This window comes from Miniopterus natalensis, chromosome X (genome assembly GCF_054644295.1).
Source record: "Miniopterus natalensis isolate mMinNat1 chromosome X, mMinNat1.hap1, whole genome shotgun sequence".
NCBI classification, from domain to species: Eukaryota; Metazoa; Chordata; class Mammalia; order Chiroptera; family Miniopteridae; genus Miniopterus; species Miniopterus natalensis.
In genome coordinates this window covers 4,729,809-4,750,636 of record NC_142103.1, presented here as the reverse complement: position 1 = coordinate 4,750,636, position 20,828 = coordinate 4,729,809, and the positions used below count along the sequence as shown (strand labels likewise).

Here is a 20,828-nt window from a genome sequence, read left to right as displayed (position 1 = left end):
TAAAGCAAAAAGGTGGGGGACTCTGGAACTTACATCAGCCTGCTTCCTCAGGCCTTTGGCATCCAGCTGGAAATTATACCATCAGCTACCCTGATTGTCAGACCTTCATACTTGCACTGAATTATACCATCAGCTTTCCTGGTTCTCCCACTTGCAGACAACAGATCATGGGACTTCGTGGCCTCAATAACCATGTGAGCCGATTCTTATAATAAATCTCCTCTTATGTATCAATGTCTCTATCTATCTCTATCTATTTTTATGGATATAGATAAGTATGGTCTGTTTCACTGAAGAACCCTAATACAACATGCAATAAAATATTATTCAGCCTTTAAAAGGAAGAAAATGCTGATGCATGCTACAATGTGGATGAACCTTGAGGACATTAGGTTAAGTGAAATAAGCCAGACACAGAAACATAAATACTCTATGATTCCACTTATATGAGGTATCTAAAGTAATCAAACTCATAGAAACAGAATGTAGAATGGTAGTTGCCAGGGGCCGGGGTGGGGGAGGAATGGAAAGTTGTTGTTTCATGAGTACAGAGTTTGTCTTGCAAGATGAAAAAGTCCCGGAGATTGGTTGCTCAACAATGTGAATATACTTAGTACTTCTGGAACCAAACACTTAAAAATCCTTAAGATGGAAAATGTTATGTTATGTATTTTACCACAATTAGAAATAGGATAAAAATTTTTAAGGATCACACTCTAATGATACATGGTACATAACATAATGATACATGGTACATAACACGATAGATACATTGTTATGAACCTCTACTCCAAGAAAAAGTGGTTATGGCATATAAAATCCCCAAATGTTTAACTTGTGTAGAAATATTCTTCTTCTAGTGAAAATTTCCTCATCTAATGCCCAAATAGGAAAAACTGCAATGCTTCAAGCAGTTCTTCTAGTCATGGGTAAGTACAATCATATGAGAGGAGATGAACACACTTTTCAAAAATGTTCTTGCCTTTATGCGGAAAAAGAATACAAACAGTCTTATTTAGGTCACAGCAGTTACTGTAAACATCCCAAGGAAAGCATATTAATAACAGCCACCCACAAAGGACCTGGTTTCAACCATGGAATGTCATGGAGTCAGTGAAAGGAAGGCTGGGGGAGAATTTGGTCAGATTTTAAAAATTAGGATGTTAGCATATTTTTATAGTTTAATTTATATTTAGAAATAACAAGTAGAGACAATATTTTAAATTAGGAATTTGGATTAGATGGTGTCTGAAGGGCTTTCTGGTTCTAAATCACAATTGATTGCTTACTTGATAAAAAAGAAAAACATCAGAGAATCATCCTAAATATTTGCATCAATCCTTGATTCTGCTATCAGTAGAGTAAAAGAGGCCACCTGCCTGAGTCTATCAATGTGGTCACGTGGGAATGCACTGGGCTAGGCTCCTGTCACTAACTTGCTCTAAGAACTTGGGCAAGTCATTGTCTCTCTGTGGGCCTGATTCCCTCCTCTTTGCAATGGGAAGTTTGGAATAAATGGTTATGATGGTCTCTTCTAGCCATTGTAACTTCTGATTATGAACCTGGGAAGCCTGGTAGTTATGGTTGCAGAACAATATAAGTGTATGAAATTCCAGAGAACTGTACACTTAAAATCATTAAAATGATAAATACTATGTTATATATTTTACCACAATAAAAATAAAGATAAATTTAACATTTTTAAAAAGGACCTGGGGAGCACAAATAGCCACTCTGAGCAATAGCTTATTGTTAGAACTGACAGGAAACCCAAAATGCTTCCACAAGAGGCCTCTAGGCTTGGCATTTCTTTATTTTTAATTGAGTAATCCTTGATTCCCAAAGAAACATTCAGATACACCAGAGATGATGCTATTAAAATAAAACTTTTCATAAAACAATAAGTCCATCAATGTTGTAATTCCCCCCATTCACCATTTGAGTCCAGTATATATATGGCTTTGATAAACTGAGTCTCACCTATATACAATACAGTCAAGAGAAATGCACCCTGGCCAAAATCTCACTTTCAGTAGAGCAACTGCTCCCATTTCCTCCTGCCATAGATCCTAAGCAACTCAACTTCTGGCTCAAAGGTAGGGGAACAAGTTTATTACCTTCTACCAGGTTTTTCAGATCTTAGGAAGATGCCTCTGCATTAAAAATCAATACAAGATTTTTCAAGGTATTTGGTTTTGTCACTTGTCTAGAGACAATGGCCTCAGAAAAGAGGATGACCTGTCTTACTTCCCTTTCTTCCCCCTCTGTGCATGCTGCTCTTTAAAGACAGGCTTTTTGTTCCATCAGTTCAAAGGTTGCTTTTATGTCCAGTGGGGTGGAGGGAGAAAGCTGTGTTTTTTTCAATGGTGAAATCTTTCAAGTCCCAAAGGCTCTTGTGATACAAATCAGGTCATTCTATATAACCTAAACCCCCAATTACACAGGGGAAATAAAAATCCTTTATAACTTAAAGCAACTAGCAATAATAGGTCAATGCACTTGATTGGTCGTGAACCAATTACAGGAACAGTGTTTGGTGCCTGGACAATGAGAAGAGGTAGGGGTGTATCTAAGCCTGGTCCAAACCTCACACTCCTATCCCCCATCCCCCACTACCAGACAGAGGCAGGAAAGTGATATCCAAGAAGAGGACTTCCCTTGCCCACCTGCTCTGAGCTGGCAATGTGATTATCATGTAAGTTCCACTCCCACCACTTTATCCCACAACATCAAGATCCATTGAGATTCAAGCCACCAGAAGGGCCAAAATATCTGAGCATTGATGTCTGCCATTATAATGGCTGTGCTGAAATTGTCAGCTCTGGATGACATCCCCAAAGGCCCCTCCAAGCCCAGCCCTCCTTGGAAGGACCCAGGCTTTGAAATTCCCTTCCTTCCCCCATTTTCTCCTAAAGAGAATGCAGCAAGAGGAAGAACAAAGGAAAGACTGGCAATAAGAGAGAAAAGAGGAGCGAAAAGAGGAGCAATAAAAGGAGAAAGAAAGCTACCAAACAGAATATTTGCATGTGGAAGATAAGCAGGGTAGGGGGCACTGGAGGTTATTTGCTTCAATCCACCAGAAAACTCAGGACACAAAGCACACAGTTCATTGAAAACAATAGTGGACATAGACCTCAGGGCTCTACCTCAGTTAACATTTTTTGAGATACTGAACAATTTGAGAATCTGTTGCAAGCTACAGACACCATTCACCAGAAAAAATATGCATTTACACATAATTTCTTGGGTTCCATTGATGTCTCTAGGACAGTATTTCCACAACTTGCCAGATCATAAGAATCACCCAGATACTTGTTTATAATGCATATTAGAAAACTTTTCCCAAATTTCTAATTCAGCAGGTCAGGAGGGGGGTAATCTTTTTTTAAACAAACTTTACAGATGATACTTAACTTCAGGCAAACTTGAGATCAACACTTCTCAGGAGCAGTAAGTACCTAAACTGGCTGAGCATTAGAATCACTGGAGGAGATTTATTTAAAATACGGGTCCATAAACCTCACACCCAGATTACATAATCAAATTATCATATGGGGGATATATGTGCCAGGAAGTGATGTTGATGCCCAAGCATGTTCAGGAACTTCATCTCTAGGGGTCCCTGGGCCAAAGATAAGTAATAACCCATGTCCAACTGCATCCAGGCTTCCTCCTTGGTAGTTTGGCCTGGGCCAGGCCCCAATGGCCATGATAGGCACCAGGCTACTTACTGCTTGACATATGACCAACATGGAGCAGAGTGCTTTGTGCCCTGAAAGACTGGTTCCGCTAAGTAAACTTGCAAAATATCAGCTCAATAAAGATAGGGATGGTTATCTGTTCTGCGCACTGCTGTATCCTCAGTGTCTGGTATAGTAGGTGGCACATAAATATTTATTGAGTAAATTAATGTATGAATTAATACATGAGTTAGTATAAAATCCATTAAATTGGAGTATGATTGTCAGACAGATATGTGAATCTGTAAATTTGTTTCTATGGCCATCTAAAGAGAACCTTAGAACTTGAATAATCAATATGAAAATCACTACAATTTTAGTAATAGTATCAATATCACCATTGACCAAATTTGATGTATGTTTTACATATGCTATACCATTCCATCTTTAAAATAAGTTTGTGTGATAAATATAACTATCTCCATTGTGGAGAGGCTTAGAAAGATTATTTGCCCAAAATTGCACAGCAAACAAGTAGAGGAACTTAGTTGTGAACCCAAGTCTCTAAAATCGGAATTTTAACCATGTAGCTTTTACATGGAAGATAGTTCATTGTAAAGTAAAAATTATACTCCAAATTAAATTAGCAATATTAAATCCAGATGGAATGTTGCTGTCATTTAAAGGCTTTTGGTATGGTTTGGAGTTTACTTTTTATTATATCATTATATACATCCACTATAGAAAAAAATAGAAGATAGAAATATAAACTATATGTCTTCTATAAGCCAAACGCCGAGAGATGACTTTTGGCGTCTATTCTTCCTGGATTTATTCTAAGCATTTATATATATTCTACATGCATTTCTTTTCTATTTACAGATTTATGCATGTATATATGTATTTTTATATATGCACATATCTGTATATATACATTTGTACAATACAAATGATGTTTGTGGATCTCAGTGAGAAGGCTGTCAAGAAGGTATACAAAAACCTTTCAGATCCACAGGTACAAAATCAACATCTCTCGTTGTCACCCCTAGTGGTAAGAGGATAGAGCAAGAGTATGTACTGCATGATCCCACACACACTTAATTATTTTTGGATATGAGTGTATTATAAAATTCAGAGAAAAAAAGAGTGGAAAGAAAATCTCAAAAAGTTAACCCGGGAGTGGGACCCTTGGGTGATATTTTCTTCTTTATGCTTTTATTTTATGATTTTCCCAACTGTCCCTAGTAAGTATGCATTATTTTATAATCTGAAAAAAATCAATACAATGAAACACAAGCAATATAAGAGCACACAGATAAATTCAAAACAGCCCTGGCCGTTCTGCTCAAGATGTATCCAATGTTTCTGAACTGCTAACAGCAAATTACCATTGACCAGAGGAATCAAAGCCTCTTGTGTTGGCCAAGCCCCGACTTCTAGGCTGGGATTGCAACCTGACCTCCTTGCTGCCTTTCAGGCGCTGGGTGGGTGGGTCAAGTGTATGCAGAGCAAGGACAACAGGATGGCGGGGTGGGGGCGGGGGCGCTTCCTCCGGCTGCCACCATCTTAGAGCCACCATCTAGACCTGAGTGGCGGACCCCTTCCCCCCTGCAGCCGCCAGCGCCACCGGCGCAGCTCAGGGCTCACTCTGCAGCGTCCCCACGCGAGCCAGGTCCGGCAGTGGCACCCCCGGCAAGTGGTTAAAGGCCTCCGCTGACTGCCGCCACCGCCACCGCCTGCAAGGGAGCTTTGTCATGCCCGGAGCCCAGCGGCTCTTCGTCAAGTTTCACCTTTGGTGACACAACTTTTCCGTGTTTCTTTTTTAGGCAACCGCCGCATCACGAGGTTAATGAGCACACTGAGAATTGTAATAAACCAGCCTGCCAGACACTTGACGACCAAGGGACGCTGGTTAACCAGACCGGTCAGCACTACCGTCCGGTTTCCAGCTGGTCGGGAAACAAACGCTCCCAGAAATGAGAGCAGCGAGGAGCGCCTGGCCCTGTTTCCAGGGGAATGGTTCACATTGTTCCCAGAGCTCTGAAAATCACTTGCAAACCCAAGAGCTCTTGGAAGTCTTCATGTTCAGCAAACCCCCCAAGGGGAGAGGCATGCATGCACATAGAGAATCAAAGGCAAAATAAGCAAATAAATTCATAATACTTTCAAAGTCATGGTTGAAAGAAGATTCTGAAAATATCTACAGGCATATTTAAGAACTGCACTCAGCCTGCCTTCTTCAGGCTGTTTACTTCTACTTTTAACAGCAAGATAAATATTTAAGAACTCAATCTGTTTACTAGCCCCCAGTTTAAAAAGAGTAGAAATGCTACATACATCATTTGGAGGGATTTTTGAGAAATGGATTTTACATTTGTTATTAAACACACCTGTCACCATGCAAGAGGCCCATCACTGTTAATTATGGCTGTTAAACATAGGTTCTGCAGCACTGAGAAACTACATGATTCCTAACTTTGAGAACTATAATTAATATGTTCATTCAAAGCATGTGTCTCTGTTAACAAGATATATTTTGGGAAATATTATCTAACTGAAGGCAGCATAAATAGTGTAAAATACAAAGCTCACACTTTTTTTTCCCATTTAAAGTGAGTTATATAATAAGTAGTGAAAGTATTCTCCCGTGGAAGGGGGGTGAGGTTCTTTTGCTGAACTTAGTACAGCTATCAAGGGAGAAAATCCAGAAATGGGAACCCTCCAATGATCCCAGCACACCCTAAGGGACTACATTTGGTTAAAGAAAACCACTGACATCTGTTAACGAAAAAAAGAGAGAGGGAGGGACAGAGGGAGAACAGGGTGGGTTGAGAGAGAAAGAAAGAAAAGGGAAATGAGACATGATTCTTATGAGAGACAGGCTCAAAACATATGTCCTTTAATGGGGGGAAAAATAAAACAATTGTAAATTAAGACGAAGTAAATTAAGAGGAAGTTTAATCTTCAGAACAAGTGAAACAAGCTCCTAAACACAGTTCTGGAAGAAAGTACTATTATTTTCAAACTGACAGATGCTTCAATCTTAAAAGTCACAATCATGTCCAAGTGAGGGACAATATACATTGGAGAGTAGAAAGGTAATATCCAAGGCCAAAGAGGAAGGAAATGGCACCCGTAAGGTAGGACTGGGTTTCTTTCATCTCTGCACGCCCAGGCCCAGCATAGTACCTGGCATGCAGAAGTCACCCAAGAAATGCTGAGAGACCTGTTCCGCTGGACCAAGACCACAGACCCAGAACAATCATGCATGCAAAGGTACACTCCTCCTAATCATGTCCTCATTGGCACACAGGAAGTACTTTTGTCTTCGTGCAAACCTAGATTAGAAAAGAATCAACTGTGCTGCCTAGGGAGGCAATATAACAAAGTGGTTAAGAAATGGATTTGAATTCAGTGAAAGCTGGCTCAAACACTCCACCACCTTGCTGGCCAAGTGACCTCTGGCTAAACTCAATCTCTGAGACTCGGTTTTTGCATCTGTCAAATGAGAATAATAATAGTATGTATATCTGTCCTCCAGAGATTGTTATGAAGATTTCATGAGATATTTCATATGAAATACCAGGCATATAGTCAGTGCTCAGAAAAACTATTATTTTTAGGAACCCAACCAGAAATTACTTCCCCAACCTATCTGGGTGACAGAAAGTCAACCACTGAAATTAATTCCTTGAGGTTAAGGCTCTGCCTCTGGCAATCCTTAGTTCAAATGTAAATATCCCCAGACATATCAAATGAAATCACAATGAGTCAATGACAGAGACTTTGTCCATCACACAGCTTTCTGATAGGACAACAAACTGGAAATGAACATAGCATAGGACCAAGTGAGTTTTGATATGTGTGTGGTACATGCATCACACATTTATTGACTACTGCAATGACAAACACTGTGCTAATAATTTGCAACCCACCAGCTGTGTAACCTCATACAAACTACATAATCTCTAAGCTTCAATCTCCTTACCTCTAGCCCCTAAATACTAACCATTACTTTATTTGGTTATCATAAGTAGTAAATGAGATATATGTAAAAACAATGTACGCCTAGTAAATAGCAAGTGCTCTAAAATTTAAAAGCTACTATAATGATAACTATAATAACTATGATAATTATTGTTATTGTTATTAAATGAATAAAACATATTCCTGCTTAAAGGAATTCCCTACCTGACTAGATCATTCAAAAAATACTCCTATGGACCTGCCAAGTATAAGACCCTATCGAGTGTCCTAACGTAGGGCAGGTGGGGGTCTTTAAAGAAACCCGAGGACAAGAAAAGGAGAAGAGGTGTCAACCAGAAAAGGAAATAAGCTGAAACGAGAAGTGCCTAGGTGTCAAAAAGAAAGAGTGCATACTGCATGATTCTACTTACATTTAATTCAACAACAGGCAAAACTAATATATGACAAATCAAAATAGTAGTTGCCTTTGAAGGACAAATGACATGAAAGGGACATGAGAGAATTTTCTGGGGTGATGAAAATATTCTGTATCTTGATTTTGATGCTAATTACATGGGTGTAAACATCTGTCAAAACTGAGATGCACACTTAAGATTTGGGTTTGTTACTATGCATAATCTGCAATTCCAAAAAAGGAAATGGATTCATACTATTTTTTTTAATTAACTCCTTTTAATTTGGCCTCTGACCAGACCTGCCTTTCAACAAAATATTTTTTTTCTTTCTTCCCAGGCCCTACTGACAGGATTCAGAACGAAGGACAGACATGTATGCCTGAGAATTCCTTTGGGCCTAAGAGTAATTGTCCAAACTAAATTTGAGGTCTCTGAAGAAAGCTGACAGCAGGCAGGACAAGCAAGCAACCCAGCTCAACCCAGCCCTGCAGCACCCTATAGATAGAATGTCAACCCAAACCTTACACCAGCAGAAACCAGAGTTATAAAGAATAAGCAACGACACCTACTACCCTCTGCCCTTTGCCTGTGGGGAAGGTAATCAACCAGTGACACTAATTCCATTTCCATTTGAAGATCTATGCTAAAAGTCATTTCAAAGGGCAGAGGCAAGAGTAGGGTCTGCGGACTGCTCTGCTATCTCAACATACAGTAATTGTTATCTAGGCTTTACATTTCTCACAAACCCAGATCCTTAATAAAACAGCCCTTTGCATTTCCATTGTGCCCCAAGAATCAAGAACTTCTCTCTTTCCTAATACAAAGCCCACATTTTCAGGGTGAATGCCATGAAAAACACTACTTTAGAGAAAAATAAATGGCCATCTAATTCAAGGAGAAATTAGACCTGCCAGCTGGAATTATGGTCATAATGATTACTAAACGTATACTATTTCACTTTCTTTGGGAAATGAGTGCATTTACCCAGAAATCCACACCCCTAAAAAATGTTTCCTCAAGATATGGCATTCATACCCTGGCTGGTGTGGCTCAGTTGGTTGGAGCATCGTCCTGTACACAGAAAAGTTGCAGATTCGATTCCCAGTCAGGGCACATATCTGGATTGCGAATTGGATCCCCAGTCAGGGCACATATGGGAAGCAAACTATAGATGCTTCTCTCTCACATTAATGTTTCTCTTTCTTTCTCTCTCTCACTCCCTTCCTCTCTCTCTAAAATCAATTTTAAAAAGATTTTGAAGAGTCTTCTTTAAGAAGAAGCTAATGTACAAAAGAAACTGACAAAATAGACCCAGAGACATTGAAGCATGCAACAGACTGTCATATCTCAGGGGGAAGAGGGAATGGGATGGGGGTGGGAAGAGACTAACCAAAGAAGTCATATGTATATATGCATAACCCATGGGCACAGACAATAATGAGGTGAAGGCCTGGGGAGGGGGTGGGAGCGAGGTGGAGGGGGTCAATGGGGGGAATAAACTGGGACACCTGTAATACTTTCAACAATAAAGATAAATTTAAAATATAATAATAAAAATATGGCATTCATCAAAGTGATAAAATGCCACAGGTAAAAATGTCAGAAATCTGATTCAAGTAAGTTTGTAGAATTGATGTATCACAAATAGGTAAGCTAAATTTCAAGTTAGTGAAGACTGACTAAAATGAACCACATTACACAGGACAATCAATGAGCCTAAAATCCAGTCCTCAGCCTGTGCTGAGAAATCCTGGCGCTGACATGCCTTCTGGTTAAGGAAATGTAAATCAGTGACTGCAGACAATGATTTATGCAGACGTTTGTCTGCTTTACTGATTGCTAAAACCATATTATGTGCCTAATCTTCACATTTCGAAGATCATGTTAAACTTAGCAAGGTAATAGACATATAAGATCCCCTCCACCCATGTACTTTAATTTTTTTGTTTCTTTTTGATTTGTTTAATCTTGGCAATTATTTTCTATTTCTTTCAAATTTCTCAACTCCAAAAATATAAGCCATAATGAAGCAGGCACTAGAAATCCTTTTTATTGGATGTATTTGAAGAACTGCAACACATTCTGGTTGTTCTGTGTTGATTGTAATTCCCAGAATGAGGAGTTGATTTGAGCATAAAACGGCACAGCTGCAAAGACCTGGAATGTTAACAGTTTCATCTCCCTACTCACTGCCTCACAAAGCAGCCCTCCATTTTACCACCCAAACCCTGATTCCAATTCTCTACCCAGTTCTAATCCTGTTCTCAAGGACATCATACATTTCCCTGCCCTAGGCATGAACCTCAACCCCTTCCTTCACCCCACAGCTCATTTACTGCTTCTCACTCAGGCCCCAACCCAACATCCATTCCCACCCAACCTCACCTATATCTCCAGCTTGAGGATGCATCCTAACCCCTTTTCATGATTTGAACTGTATTAGAAAGAGGAAGCATTACTAAGTAAGGGAGAGGATACAGTACCCCTAACCTATGTCCCAACTTGCTCTCCTTTCTAGCTTCATCCTCTGAATAAAGAAGCTACACACCACTAAAAGTAGTAAAGAGGATTTGGGTGGGGGTGGGGGGGGAGGCAGTATGCACACATCTTCTGTACCTATCCCCAAGAACACACTAACATTTCTGATTAGAAATCTCCCTGGGCACACCCCTCACCAAGGCTTCAATCATCATCAGCCGAGAAGAAAATATGGGGCTTACAACATTCCATAAAAACACTGGCCATGACAATTTATTCACAAAGTGAAAAAACAAGTCCCTACATGAGTAATGGGTAGATTATGACTGTTAGTTTTTAATAAGAGGTCAGCAACGTCATGATTTCATGTAGTTAAAATACCTCTAAACACACACTTTACCTGGCCCAAGCCTGAGAAAGACACTTGCTGGATGCTATTACAGTACTCCCCAAGACCAAGATGATCTTTTGGAATGGCATTCAATGTTTAAGAAGTGATATGCTGACTGCATGACCACATGACCTGTCCTTCTTAGGTATGGTTAAAGATGCCATTAGAAAAGGCCAGGAAGTGAGCAGAAAATGAGATGTGCCCATAAATACATGTGGCAACAGCTGTGTAGGTGCCTGGCTTCTTGTACTACCCTGGAATTGTCCTGCACTGCCCAGCAGCCAGCAAGCATAAGCGCAGCATGATGCTGGTTCCAGCAGTCCCACCTAGAGAAACCACAGTCCCTGTGGCCTTGAAACTTGCATAAATGTGATACCTCTCTGGCTAAGCACAAGGGAAAGGGTTATAGAAAAAACATACCCAACTCCCTGAACAGGTAACTATATACAAATCAAATGATAATTTTGAAATCAAAAATTTTCTAGCAATTTTACTCAATCTAGAAATGATCTGATTTTATCTGTAGCAGGCTACACATTTCCTGAATGCCAAGGGAACACAGTTGCAATAGACCAGACACAGCCTTAACTGAGTGCTTTTCCAACAAAGAACTGCTGAAAAAACCTAATGTGACAAGGTAGAGAAGAGTAAGTCAAAGCTAAGCGAATATATCTGCTTGAACAAACAAATGTTATGCTTTGTTCTTCCCTGAAATGGAAAAAGGTCCTCCTGTTCAGGAGCTGAGTGTCCCAAACTATATACACATCTGCCAGTTTCCAACTTTATGCAAATTCTAGGCCCTAGCTAGGTATCTCAGTTGGTCAAATCATCCTCCAAATATACCAAGTTTGCAGGTCCAATCCTCAGTCAGGGCACATATAAGAATCAACCAAGAATGCATAAATAAGTGGAACAACAAATCAATGTTTCTCACTCTCTCTTTCTCCCTCCCTCCCTCTCCCTCTCCCTCTTTCTCTCTCCCTTTGTCTACCTCTCTAAAATCAATTTTCAAAAGTTTGTGCAAATCATAAATAGATACCCAAAAGATGATTTGCTGCACAAGGGCCCATTATAACAATTTCAAAAAGAATCAAGATGCCCTCCTTCTGCCAAAGAGGACAGTCTATCTTGGCTGGCTACATAACTGAAAAGGTTATCCAAAAGATCGTTGTCCATCAATGGCCTTAACCTCCATGAGTTAAAGAAAACATCATTTAAAAAGACAATTGGCAATTTATATGCTCTGAGGCCATATTTTACTAAGCAGCATAAATTAATTTACTGACTACCTACTACCTGTGCTTTTAAAACTGCAGAAATGATGTAGTCTATGATAATCAACTATGTAGTTATGATAGGTTGTTGGCATGAACCCCAAATGATGGGACAGGAGGCTGAATTGAAAAGAGATTATGAAATTCATTCAAAGTGTTACTAAATTATTTTATTTGATTCCATCATTTGTCACACCACTGTTAAAAATAAAATATGTAGATATTTAAAGTATCTATTGAATGTTCAATCTTTTATCTTGCTATGTTGCACAATGTGCTCATGAGTCTCCTAGCTTAAAAAAAATTTAATGAACTATATATGAGAAATTTATAAATAACCAAACCTATTCAAGCTCTAACATAAAAAGTTACGTTTAAAATTTAGTCACATAAGACCTTAACATATTTGAAAGGGGGGGGGGGGAAACTAATGAATATTAGGCATTCACTATTTTGAAAATGCTCTTAATTCAACAACCAATTGAAAGGCAGAAATGGGACTCCTGCTCTTAGCAGCCATAAGATTCCCATCTCTCCAGGAAAGTAAATTCCTTCTTAAAAGTTACCTAATAAAATTACTTTAATTTTATTCTAATTGCAACCATAATTCCAAATGCTAATTACACAATTCCTACACAGAGGTATTCGGTTTCAAATGTGGTGAGTCAACATAAGAAAATGTTATGACATAAGCATAGTAAAATTTTCATTATAGAGGTACAGAAACTTGCCCTAATGTTTCCATTCCCGACTTAATCAGTTCTGGACAACTGCAAACTATATATTCCTAAAACAGCAATTCAGTTTCTGTAAATGAATTTGGTTTCAGGGTCCTCCGAAAGGCAGCCTGAAATAAAGCTTTGGTAACCACCTGGTGGAAACCAGGAACCAAAGTTCCAGAAACAAACTTGAAATACTCCCAGATTCATAAGGGGAATCAGTTGCCTAGATCAATTTGGCGCTATAATCTTCCATTACATTTACCTTTCCGGGTCCTCAGTGGAAAAACAAAACATTTTAAAGACCCTGAAGTCATGTCCTCTTATCGAATTAATGTCCGATTAAGACGCACTACAATTAAGAAAGCTCTGGAAATGTGTAGCAGTTCTACTTTCCAAGTGACTGTTTCAATTAACCTGTGAGCCTCAAATAGCCAGCCCATATGAGGGGGTTGGAGGCGTTGGTAGCAACATTCATCCTTAGGACCACAGATCTAAACCCCTCACAAACTTCCTGAGCCTTTCGTCAACGCTTTGTCTAGTTGGAAGAGAACTGGCTCCATTTAGAAACAAGAATAAAGGCCCTGAGCTGAAGACTTTGACAACTTTCCGCGGGGGAGGGCTGGCGCTGCCCTAGAATCTCCCGGGAAAGAAAGCTCTGAGAGATGGGGAGAGGCGAGAAGGAGGAGATGAGAAAAAGGAACATGGAAAGGAGTGGGAGGGAAGGGGGGCCCAGAGCTGAGATGAATTGGGGCCCCAGGAACCAAAACTACGCCTACCCCTGCCCCGTTGCATCTCCACCTTTGTAGCGTGGACTCGTGTGGGTCGCTGAGGTTCGGGACGATCCAGCCCACTCCAGCGTGTGCTCTGTGGCCATACTGGACACTTGCACCTAAGTCACTTGTCGTTCCTGGCACTTCTCTCCCATACCCCCCCCCTCCCCCCCCGCTTTGCCTCTCTCTGCACCCAGATCTCCAAGGATGCTGTCTCTAGTTTACTGCCAGAACTAAGCCGGGTCCTCAGTAAGTCAATGGCTAGGACCGGCTGGCGGGGGCCAGAGGGGACACTCCTTTCTGCTCCTGAGTTCTCCCCAGCCTGAGCCCCGCTCGGCTGCGCCTCCCTAGCCCTCCGAAGCGAGGCTCCAGGCCGAGATGCGCACACTGAGGTACAGGCGGCGGGCACCCCCAGTGAGGTGGCTGAACCCCAGAGAGAGGTGGGAGGGGACTGTCGGCTCCACGGAGGCCCGCTTCAGCTGGGCACTACTGGCAAGGGGACAACAGCCTTTGTTCTCCTGGGGCTAGGCAAGACTGAGCTGCCCAGGCGCGGAGCGGGCGGCGCCTGGGCACAGGGAAAGCTCACTTTTGCTCGCGGCATGGGGAAGGTTGCAAGCTCCTGTCTTCTGGGGAGGGGGTAGAGAGTTAGGGAGTAGGGAGTAGGGAGCGTGGGGGGAGGGGTTTTGCATCTTGGCCAGGCTCTTTGTTTGCATTGGGGGCGGGGAGAGGGGGGTTGAAGATGGATCCGAGCTTGGGTTCTTACAGTGGGGCAGATTCCTGTGTATGTCACCATGTTGCACCCGCGCAGCACACATATGCACACTCGCGCACACGGACACACATGCACTTGCACAGACGCGGCCAGCCGGTAGCCAGCAGTACCGTCCCCGCGCTCCGGGCTGCGGCAGCTTCGGCTGCCCGCAGCGCCACCACCGTGCGTCCAGAGGGGGAGTGGAAGAGGCTGGAGGCATTCGCGGGGCGACAGTTCCACGAGGGAAAGTGGTGCAAACCGAGACCCCCCCCCCCACACACACACACAACGGCCCCGGTTCCCCCCCTTCTTGCCCGGGGTCGCAGAGGTCATGGGCTGCTTAATCTCTGGGAGGGAGGCCCGAGCGGCGGAAGGGCGGAGTGCACTCTAGGGGGGCAAGGGAAACCAAGGGAAGGGAAGCGGGCGAAGTCTGAGGGCGGGCTTACCCTTAGAAGCATCTTTCTCCTCTTTGGGTTTGGTCACCTTTCCACTCATAGATCCCAGCTTGCTTGACAAGGTTCGCCCAAGAGATGGAAGTCCTCACGGAGCGGGCGGGACTTGGGAGAGTCCTTAGGGCGGCAAGTCTCAACCCGGAGCTCCCCTTGGTGTGGAATGGGGAGGAATCCGCTTTCCCCCACCGTTGCCGCCGCCACTGCCTGTGAGGAAGTGGGGAAGAAAGGAAAAGGGTGAAGGAGGAGCCGCTGCTACCGCCACCACCGCGGCTGCCTCGAGCCCCAGCGGCCGACCGCGGGAGGAGCCGCTAGCCTGGCTCAAGAAGTGGAGACAAAGCAGCGCGGCGCTCCCTCCGCGCCCCTCGCTCGCCGCCTCGGAACTGCCGGCCCGCCTGCCTGCCGAGATGCACTCGCAAGCCCGGGGCGGCGAGAGGGGCAGTGAGCGCTGCCCGCTTCTGCCGCCGGCCTCCCAGGCTCCGCGCCGGCCGCTCTCCCCACGGGCGCGGGCCGCGCGCGGGTAGTTGCCTGGGTAGGCTGCCCCGCGCGCCGGCAGCCTGTTTTCCCCCCTCTCCCAAAACGCTGCGGGCTGCCAACTCAATCAAAATGAGATCCCAAGGAAGGTTTAAAAAAATCACAACAAAGACGAAAGGGAAATGTTTGACCATGTGATGAGCAATGTGTGAGACTGTTACACTGCAGAGCCGCGCAGCTCCTCGCCCGCGGAGAACCTTAACGGGAGGGTCGCATCTTTTTCTCTTTAATCAATTCTCAGGTTCCTATTATTTTGCCAAAAGGAGGGCCCAAGTTGCTTTTGACAGAGGAGCAGGAAGCAATGGCCCTTACCTGCTCTCTCTCTCCCTACACCCACACCCCCTTGGAGCTCGCCTGCTCCCTCGCTCATGCTCTCCTTCCAAAGAACTCTCGGTCCCGGAGCCGCGACTCTACACACTACGCATTCTACAGCCACTGCAAGCTGTGGACACGCGGGGGGGGGGGGGGGGGGGGAGAGGGAAGGGGGGGCAGCAAGGGCGGGACGGCACTCAGTGGTGGGCCGGCTGTAGTAAAGGGAGAGCTCCGCAGGGGCGCGTGGACGTCAGCCGCTGGTCGTCAAAACCCCAGCAAACCCAGGAAAGAGCACGCAAGCGTATCTACCCGACGTCTCCTGGCCCCTCTGGGCACGCAGGGCCCACCGGCGCTGCCACAGCTAACTCGCACTGTCCGCCGCGGATCGCGGATCGAAGCCCGGCGCCCGGCACCCCCGCCCCTGTTACCCACTCTGCTCCTGCAGTTCAGGCAGCGCGGTCTGGCCGGTGCTGGTCACCACTTACACTCTGAGAACTCTGCTTTCGGCCACCGCCTGCAGTGAATCTCAGCCCGCTAGGCAGCCACTCGTCGCCTCCAATGGCCAGCTGCCCAAGTTGAGATAGCCGGGCTCTCTCTGAGAAGGGCGCGCTGGGATCTGAGTGTCACTAGGGCACGGGTGAAACTGACAGCAGTGTCTGCCACTCCCACCCTCACCCCCACAAGCAGGCCCCTCCTCCTAGGGCTGGACGCTCTGGTTGGCAAACTGGTATTAAAGAGTGCCCACCCCCCAGTATGGCCAACCCCAGACAAACAGAGCAAGGTGGGACTGGGGCGAGTGCTCAGACAAGTACACGTCACCTGGGACAAGTTAATGACAAAACACAGGTAAGGTCCCAGAATATTTGAACTAGAAGAAAAACTGCTCAGAAATTGTACAAGAGGGGCTGGACTAAGAAGGAGAAAGAACCAAGGAAAGAGAAAGAGAGACAGGATAGCCCTGAGGTGTCCAGAGAAACCCTATCTGCGATGGCCCTTTCTGGGTACACTTATACCCAGAAGCCCGATGCTCTGCTGAGGGACTGCACTGGCCACAAGCAGGACTCACATACTTCCATTAATCAGACCATAGGCTCCAGACTGGCAGTGGAGACGTGGCATCCACTCCCATACAGAAAATTCGTTTTCCCTCGTCCCACCCAACCCCACTCGCTCCTTAATTCAGTTTTGTTAATGTCATTAAACCAGATGAAGAAATTATACAGATGGATTAGTCCTACTGAATCCCAGGCGGTAACCCAATTACTACAGCCTACTGTAGCTTTCAAGAGCAGGAGACAGGGCTGCCCCTTGCAGCCAGCCTTGGTCTAAAGGTCGACAACCCTCTAAATTCAATTTGCAGCCTCTGTCCTAGGTCTGGGAGGAACTCCAGGCCTGTTTTTCTTGAAAATAATATCTAATAATCTGGAGGTTGATGACACAATGTGATTATCCAACCCAAAGTTAGACCATTAATTAATATTAGTACTCTGGGAAAAAAGGAATTTCTCTTCAAATGACTGGAATTCAAAGGGAGTGGAAAGTTGGATGGTTTTAGAGGAAAGGTAGAGGGGAAGAAGACAGAGTCCTTAGATAGTTGATACCCAATAATAGTCAGTTACCATGGATTTAGTGCCTACCCTGTGCCAAGCATCACACTAAATACTTTACATCATTATCTTATTTCATCTTCACAACAGGCCCAGGAAGTTTTGAGATTTTGTTATTTCCATTTTACAAATAAGGAAAATGCGGTTATAAGAGATTAATCAACTTGCCAGGAGGTCACAAAGCTGGTAAGTGGTGGAGCCTGGATAAAAAAAAAATTGGAGAGCCAGGATAAAAACCAGGTGGGTCTCTTTTTAGACAGTGCTCTTATGTTAAATCACATGGTCTCTCAACACTCCTATCAGCCTCTTAAAAGTAGGGGGAAGCACATTTTCACTGGACCTGTCTGCCAATCCTAAACTCCTAGTTCTTTTCAAACTCCCTAACTCAGCACATTCAAAATCTCTCTCTCCCTCCCTCCTTCTCCCCCTCCCCCCTCTAACACACACACACACACACACACACACACATATTCATTTTCCACATTCTTCCAGTAAGCAACAAGAACCTCTTTTAGGAAAAGGGTCAGTCTTTGTCTTGGGATATCTTAAGCATCATACTTATGTCCATCCTGTCTCAGCTTTCATGCCACATTCAAATTTCCAGGAAAGTTCTCTGCACAAATCAGAACTGCCCCTATGCCAAGTACTATCACTAATGAATGGTATATCCAACAACTGTAACTTCCAGCTAGAACCCAGATATCACACTGTTCCTTTAAGGAAACTAATAGTTAACATATGACTAAAGCTAGGTTAGTTAATATGATTGAGGTGAGTTGAAGAGATCTCTACTTGGGAGTATTAGTGGCATTTGTCTGTCCATGAATACAAAGGTCAAATAGAGTGTGGATCACTTTAGTACCTGCAAAAGAAATAATCAGAAGACAAATAAAATAGACACTTCATGAAAGAACAATCTGGTGATGTGTGTCCATATGGGGACAAATCAGTGATGTCATAAGGACATTCATGACACAGACCAAGGATTATCAATATTCAAGTGCCTGGACCAGCAATCTCATCTGAATGAAGCTTCTAAAGACCCTGCTAAGGAGGCCGTGGCATCCTCCTTTGTGGAAGGCAAGGGGGCTTTCTCCTCTTCAAAGCCCTGAGATGTTTACTTTGAAAAGCATGTTGGTACTGGCTCAGGAAAAGGCATGCTCCAGTGTCCAGCCTCCAAGTTTCTTGGTAATTTGGGATGTCAGCTGGAAGATTTGACATCTGTTTGGGGCATTCAGGAGGCGGTCTTTTCCCCACAACCAAATGGACTCAGTCTTGAAGCATCAGTAAAGCCCTTAGTTTGTAGCACTTCCTCTTCCCCACCCAGACCCTTCTGCCCCATCCCACTGGAGTGAAAGTGCCTTCACTTTTCAGTCTAGCAATCTGCACTACCTGATCATTTCAATTTTCTCTGCCTTGTCACTATGGTAAAATGGTCCCATCTATCTTGTCTCTGCCCCTCCTATGAGAGAGAATTCCAACATCTTATAAAACTTGGGGCTCAGGGGTTATCCTGTATAGTCAAGTAACCTAGTCCTGGAATTAAATCTATATTCTACAATAAAATGGTGGATGGCCACACCACTAAAGAGGGCTGGGTTGTTTTCTGGAGTAAGGGGCAGAGGCTTGAGTCTTTGGTATGAAAGTGGAAAATGTTCCAAGAGTCTTATCATCTTAGCCCTTTGTCTATTTCATACCAGTCCCCAAAATGCCTCCAGATACCAGCATCTGGATTCTATGTTTGCTAATCCTCTAGTAGCTCTGAGCACTGTTTCTGGACAAGATGTCATGAGGTTTCAATGTCTGCACAGGAGACAGATACATTTTGAGCTTCTTCCTGGCAGGTTTGGACTAGCTGAGTGTAGAGCTACTGTCATCAGGTACAACCAAATTAGGTGTTTTAATGACAAGACTGCTTCTCACTGGGCCAAATGTGTTTTTCATTGGGGGGGGGGGGGGGCACAGCACAAAGCTGGTCCAAAAAGCAGCAGCCTGGCCCTGGCCAGTGTTGTTCAGTGTGTTGGGCATTGTTCCATGCATTGCAATGTTGCTGGTTCGATTTCCAGTCAGTGAATATGCCAGGGTTGTGGGCTCAGGAGTGTGAGGCAATCAATAAAAATATTTTTTAAATAAATAAAACAAAAAAGAAGCAGGCTGGCAAAACCTACACATCCAACCAGGGTACTTAAAATCAAGAAAGGCCCACTGGACGAATATCTAGAAGTTGCAAGTCACTTTAAGCTCATGTCTCAACAATGTGAACTTTGAGATCCAAATACTAGAGCTCTGCAAGGATTCATTTCTGATTCAAACCCTACAGTGTTGATCCACCTCACTATTTAAGATTGCTTTCTATCAGAATCTCTGGTGAGCTGTTGGATTTCTGTAACATAAAAGGTAATTTCCAAAGACGGTGACTGTGGCAGTTTTAAAACATGGCCATTGAGAGGTAGGCACTCTGACCTCTTCCCTTGACTCTGGATGGGCTTGTAACTGTTATACAGTATGGTGGAAGTGATGCTCTGTTCTAAGCCAGGTTTGAAAATGTCATGCAGCTTCTACTTGGCCCTCTTAGGACATCTATTTGGGGAAAAACAGCTGCCATACATGAAGTGTGCCTACCCTCACAATGCTGTACTGGAGAGCTCATATCTAGGCTCTCCAGCTGACAGTGCTAGCTGAGCTCCCAGACGACAGCCAGTGTTGACTTTCAGCCAAGCAGGAGACCCTAAATGACTGCAGCCCCAGTTGACATCTGACTACAACCTTGTAAGAAACCCCCTTGATGGAAAACTACTCAGTGGACCTGTTGTCAAATTCTCAACCCATAAAATTATGAGCAAAATTAAATGGATGATTTTAGTTGCTACATTTTAGGGTTAATACACTATGCAGGAATAGTAAATGGAATAACAACCATCAATTTCTCCTAATCCTGTATGCATATGCCACTCCACCCTCTAGAGGCCATGGCCTCATGAATACAGGCTGGCCTTGACCCTTGTTTATACTGACAAAATGTGGTCAAAGTGATATTATGCCAGTTCCACGCTTAGCCATTAAGATACTTGGCAGCTCCATGTTCACTCTGGGGATGTCAGTTGCCATATAAGAAGGCAGACATTCTAAGACCTGAAGTGTGCCTACCCTCACAATGTTGTACTGGAGCATATTGTGTGGAAGACCAAGTTGGCTAGATGGAGAGATCACGTGAAGAAGAACTGAGGAACCTACCTGATAGTAAAAACCAAGGCTCCAGACATATGGCCCAAGAAAAGTCATTGCAGTCAGCTCCCAGCCATTCAAGCGGTAAGGCTCTAGATTTCATGTAGCAGGGAAGAGCTAGGATTGCTGTGCCCTGTCCAAATTCCTGACCCACAGAATTGTGAGCAAAAAAATTTTTTTTAAACCACACTGTTTGGCAGTGATTTGTTATACACAGTAATAGATAACTGACATGAGAATCCTAGCATCACTT

At 43.6% G+C, this 20,828-nt stretch overlaps 1 protein-coding gene across 1 annotated transcript in view; it reads right to left on the bottom strand.

Moving 5' to 3' along the window:
• FGF13 (fibroblast growth factor 13) overlaps positions 1 to 15,170 on the bottom strand; it is a 420,448-nt gene extending 405,278 nt beyond the window's left edge. The window contains exon 1 of the mRNA XM_016207241.2: positions 14,895 to 15,170. Coding sequence (XP_016062727.1) covers positions 14,895 to 14,943 — 49 coding nt within the window. The 5' untranslated portion in view covers positions 14,944 to 15,170. The remainder of the gene's footprint in view (positions 1 to 14,894) is intronic.
• Between the last annotated feature and the right edge of the window lie 5,658 nt (positions 15,171 to 20,828).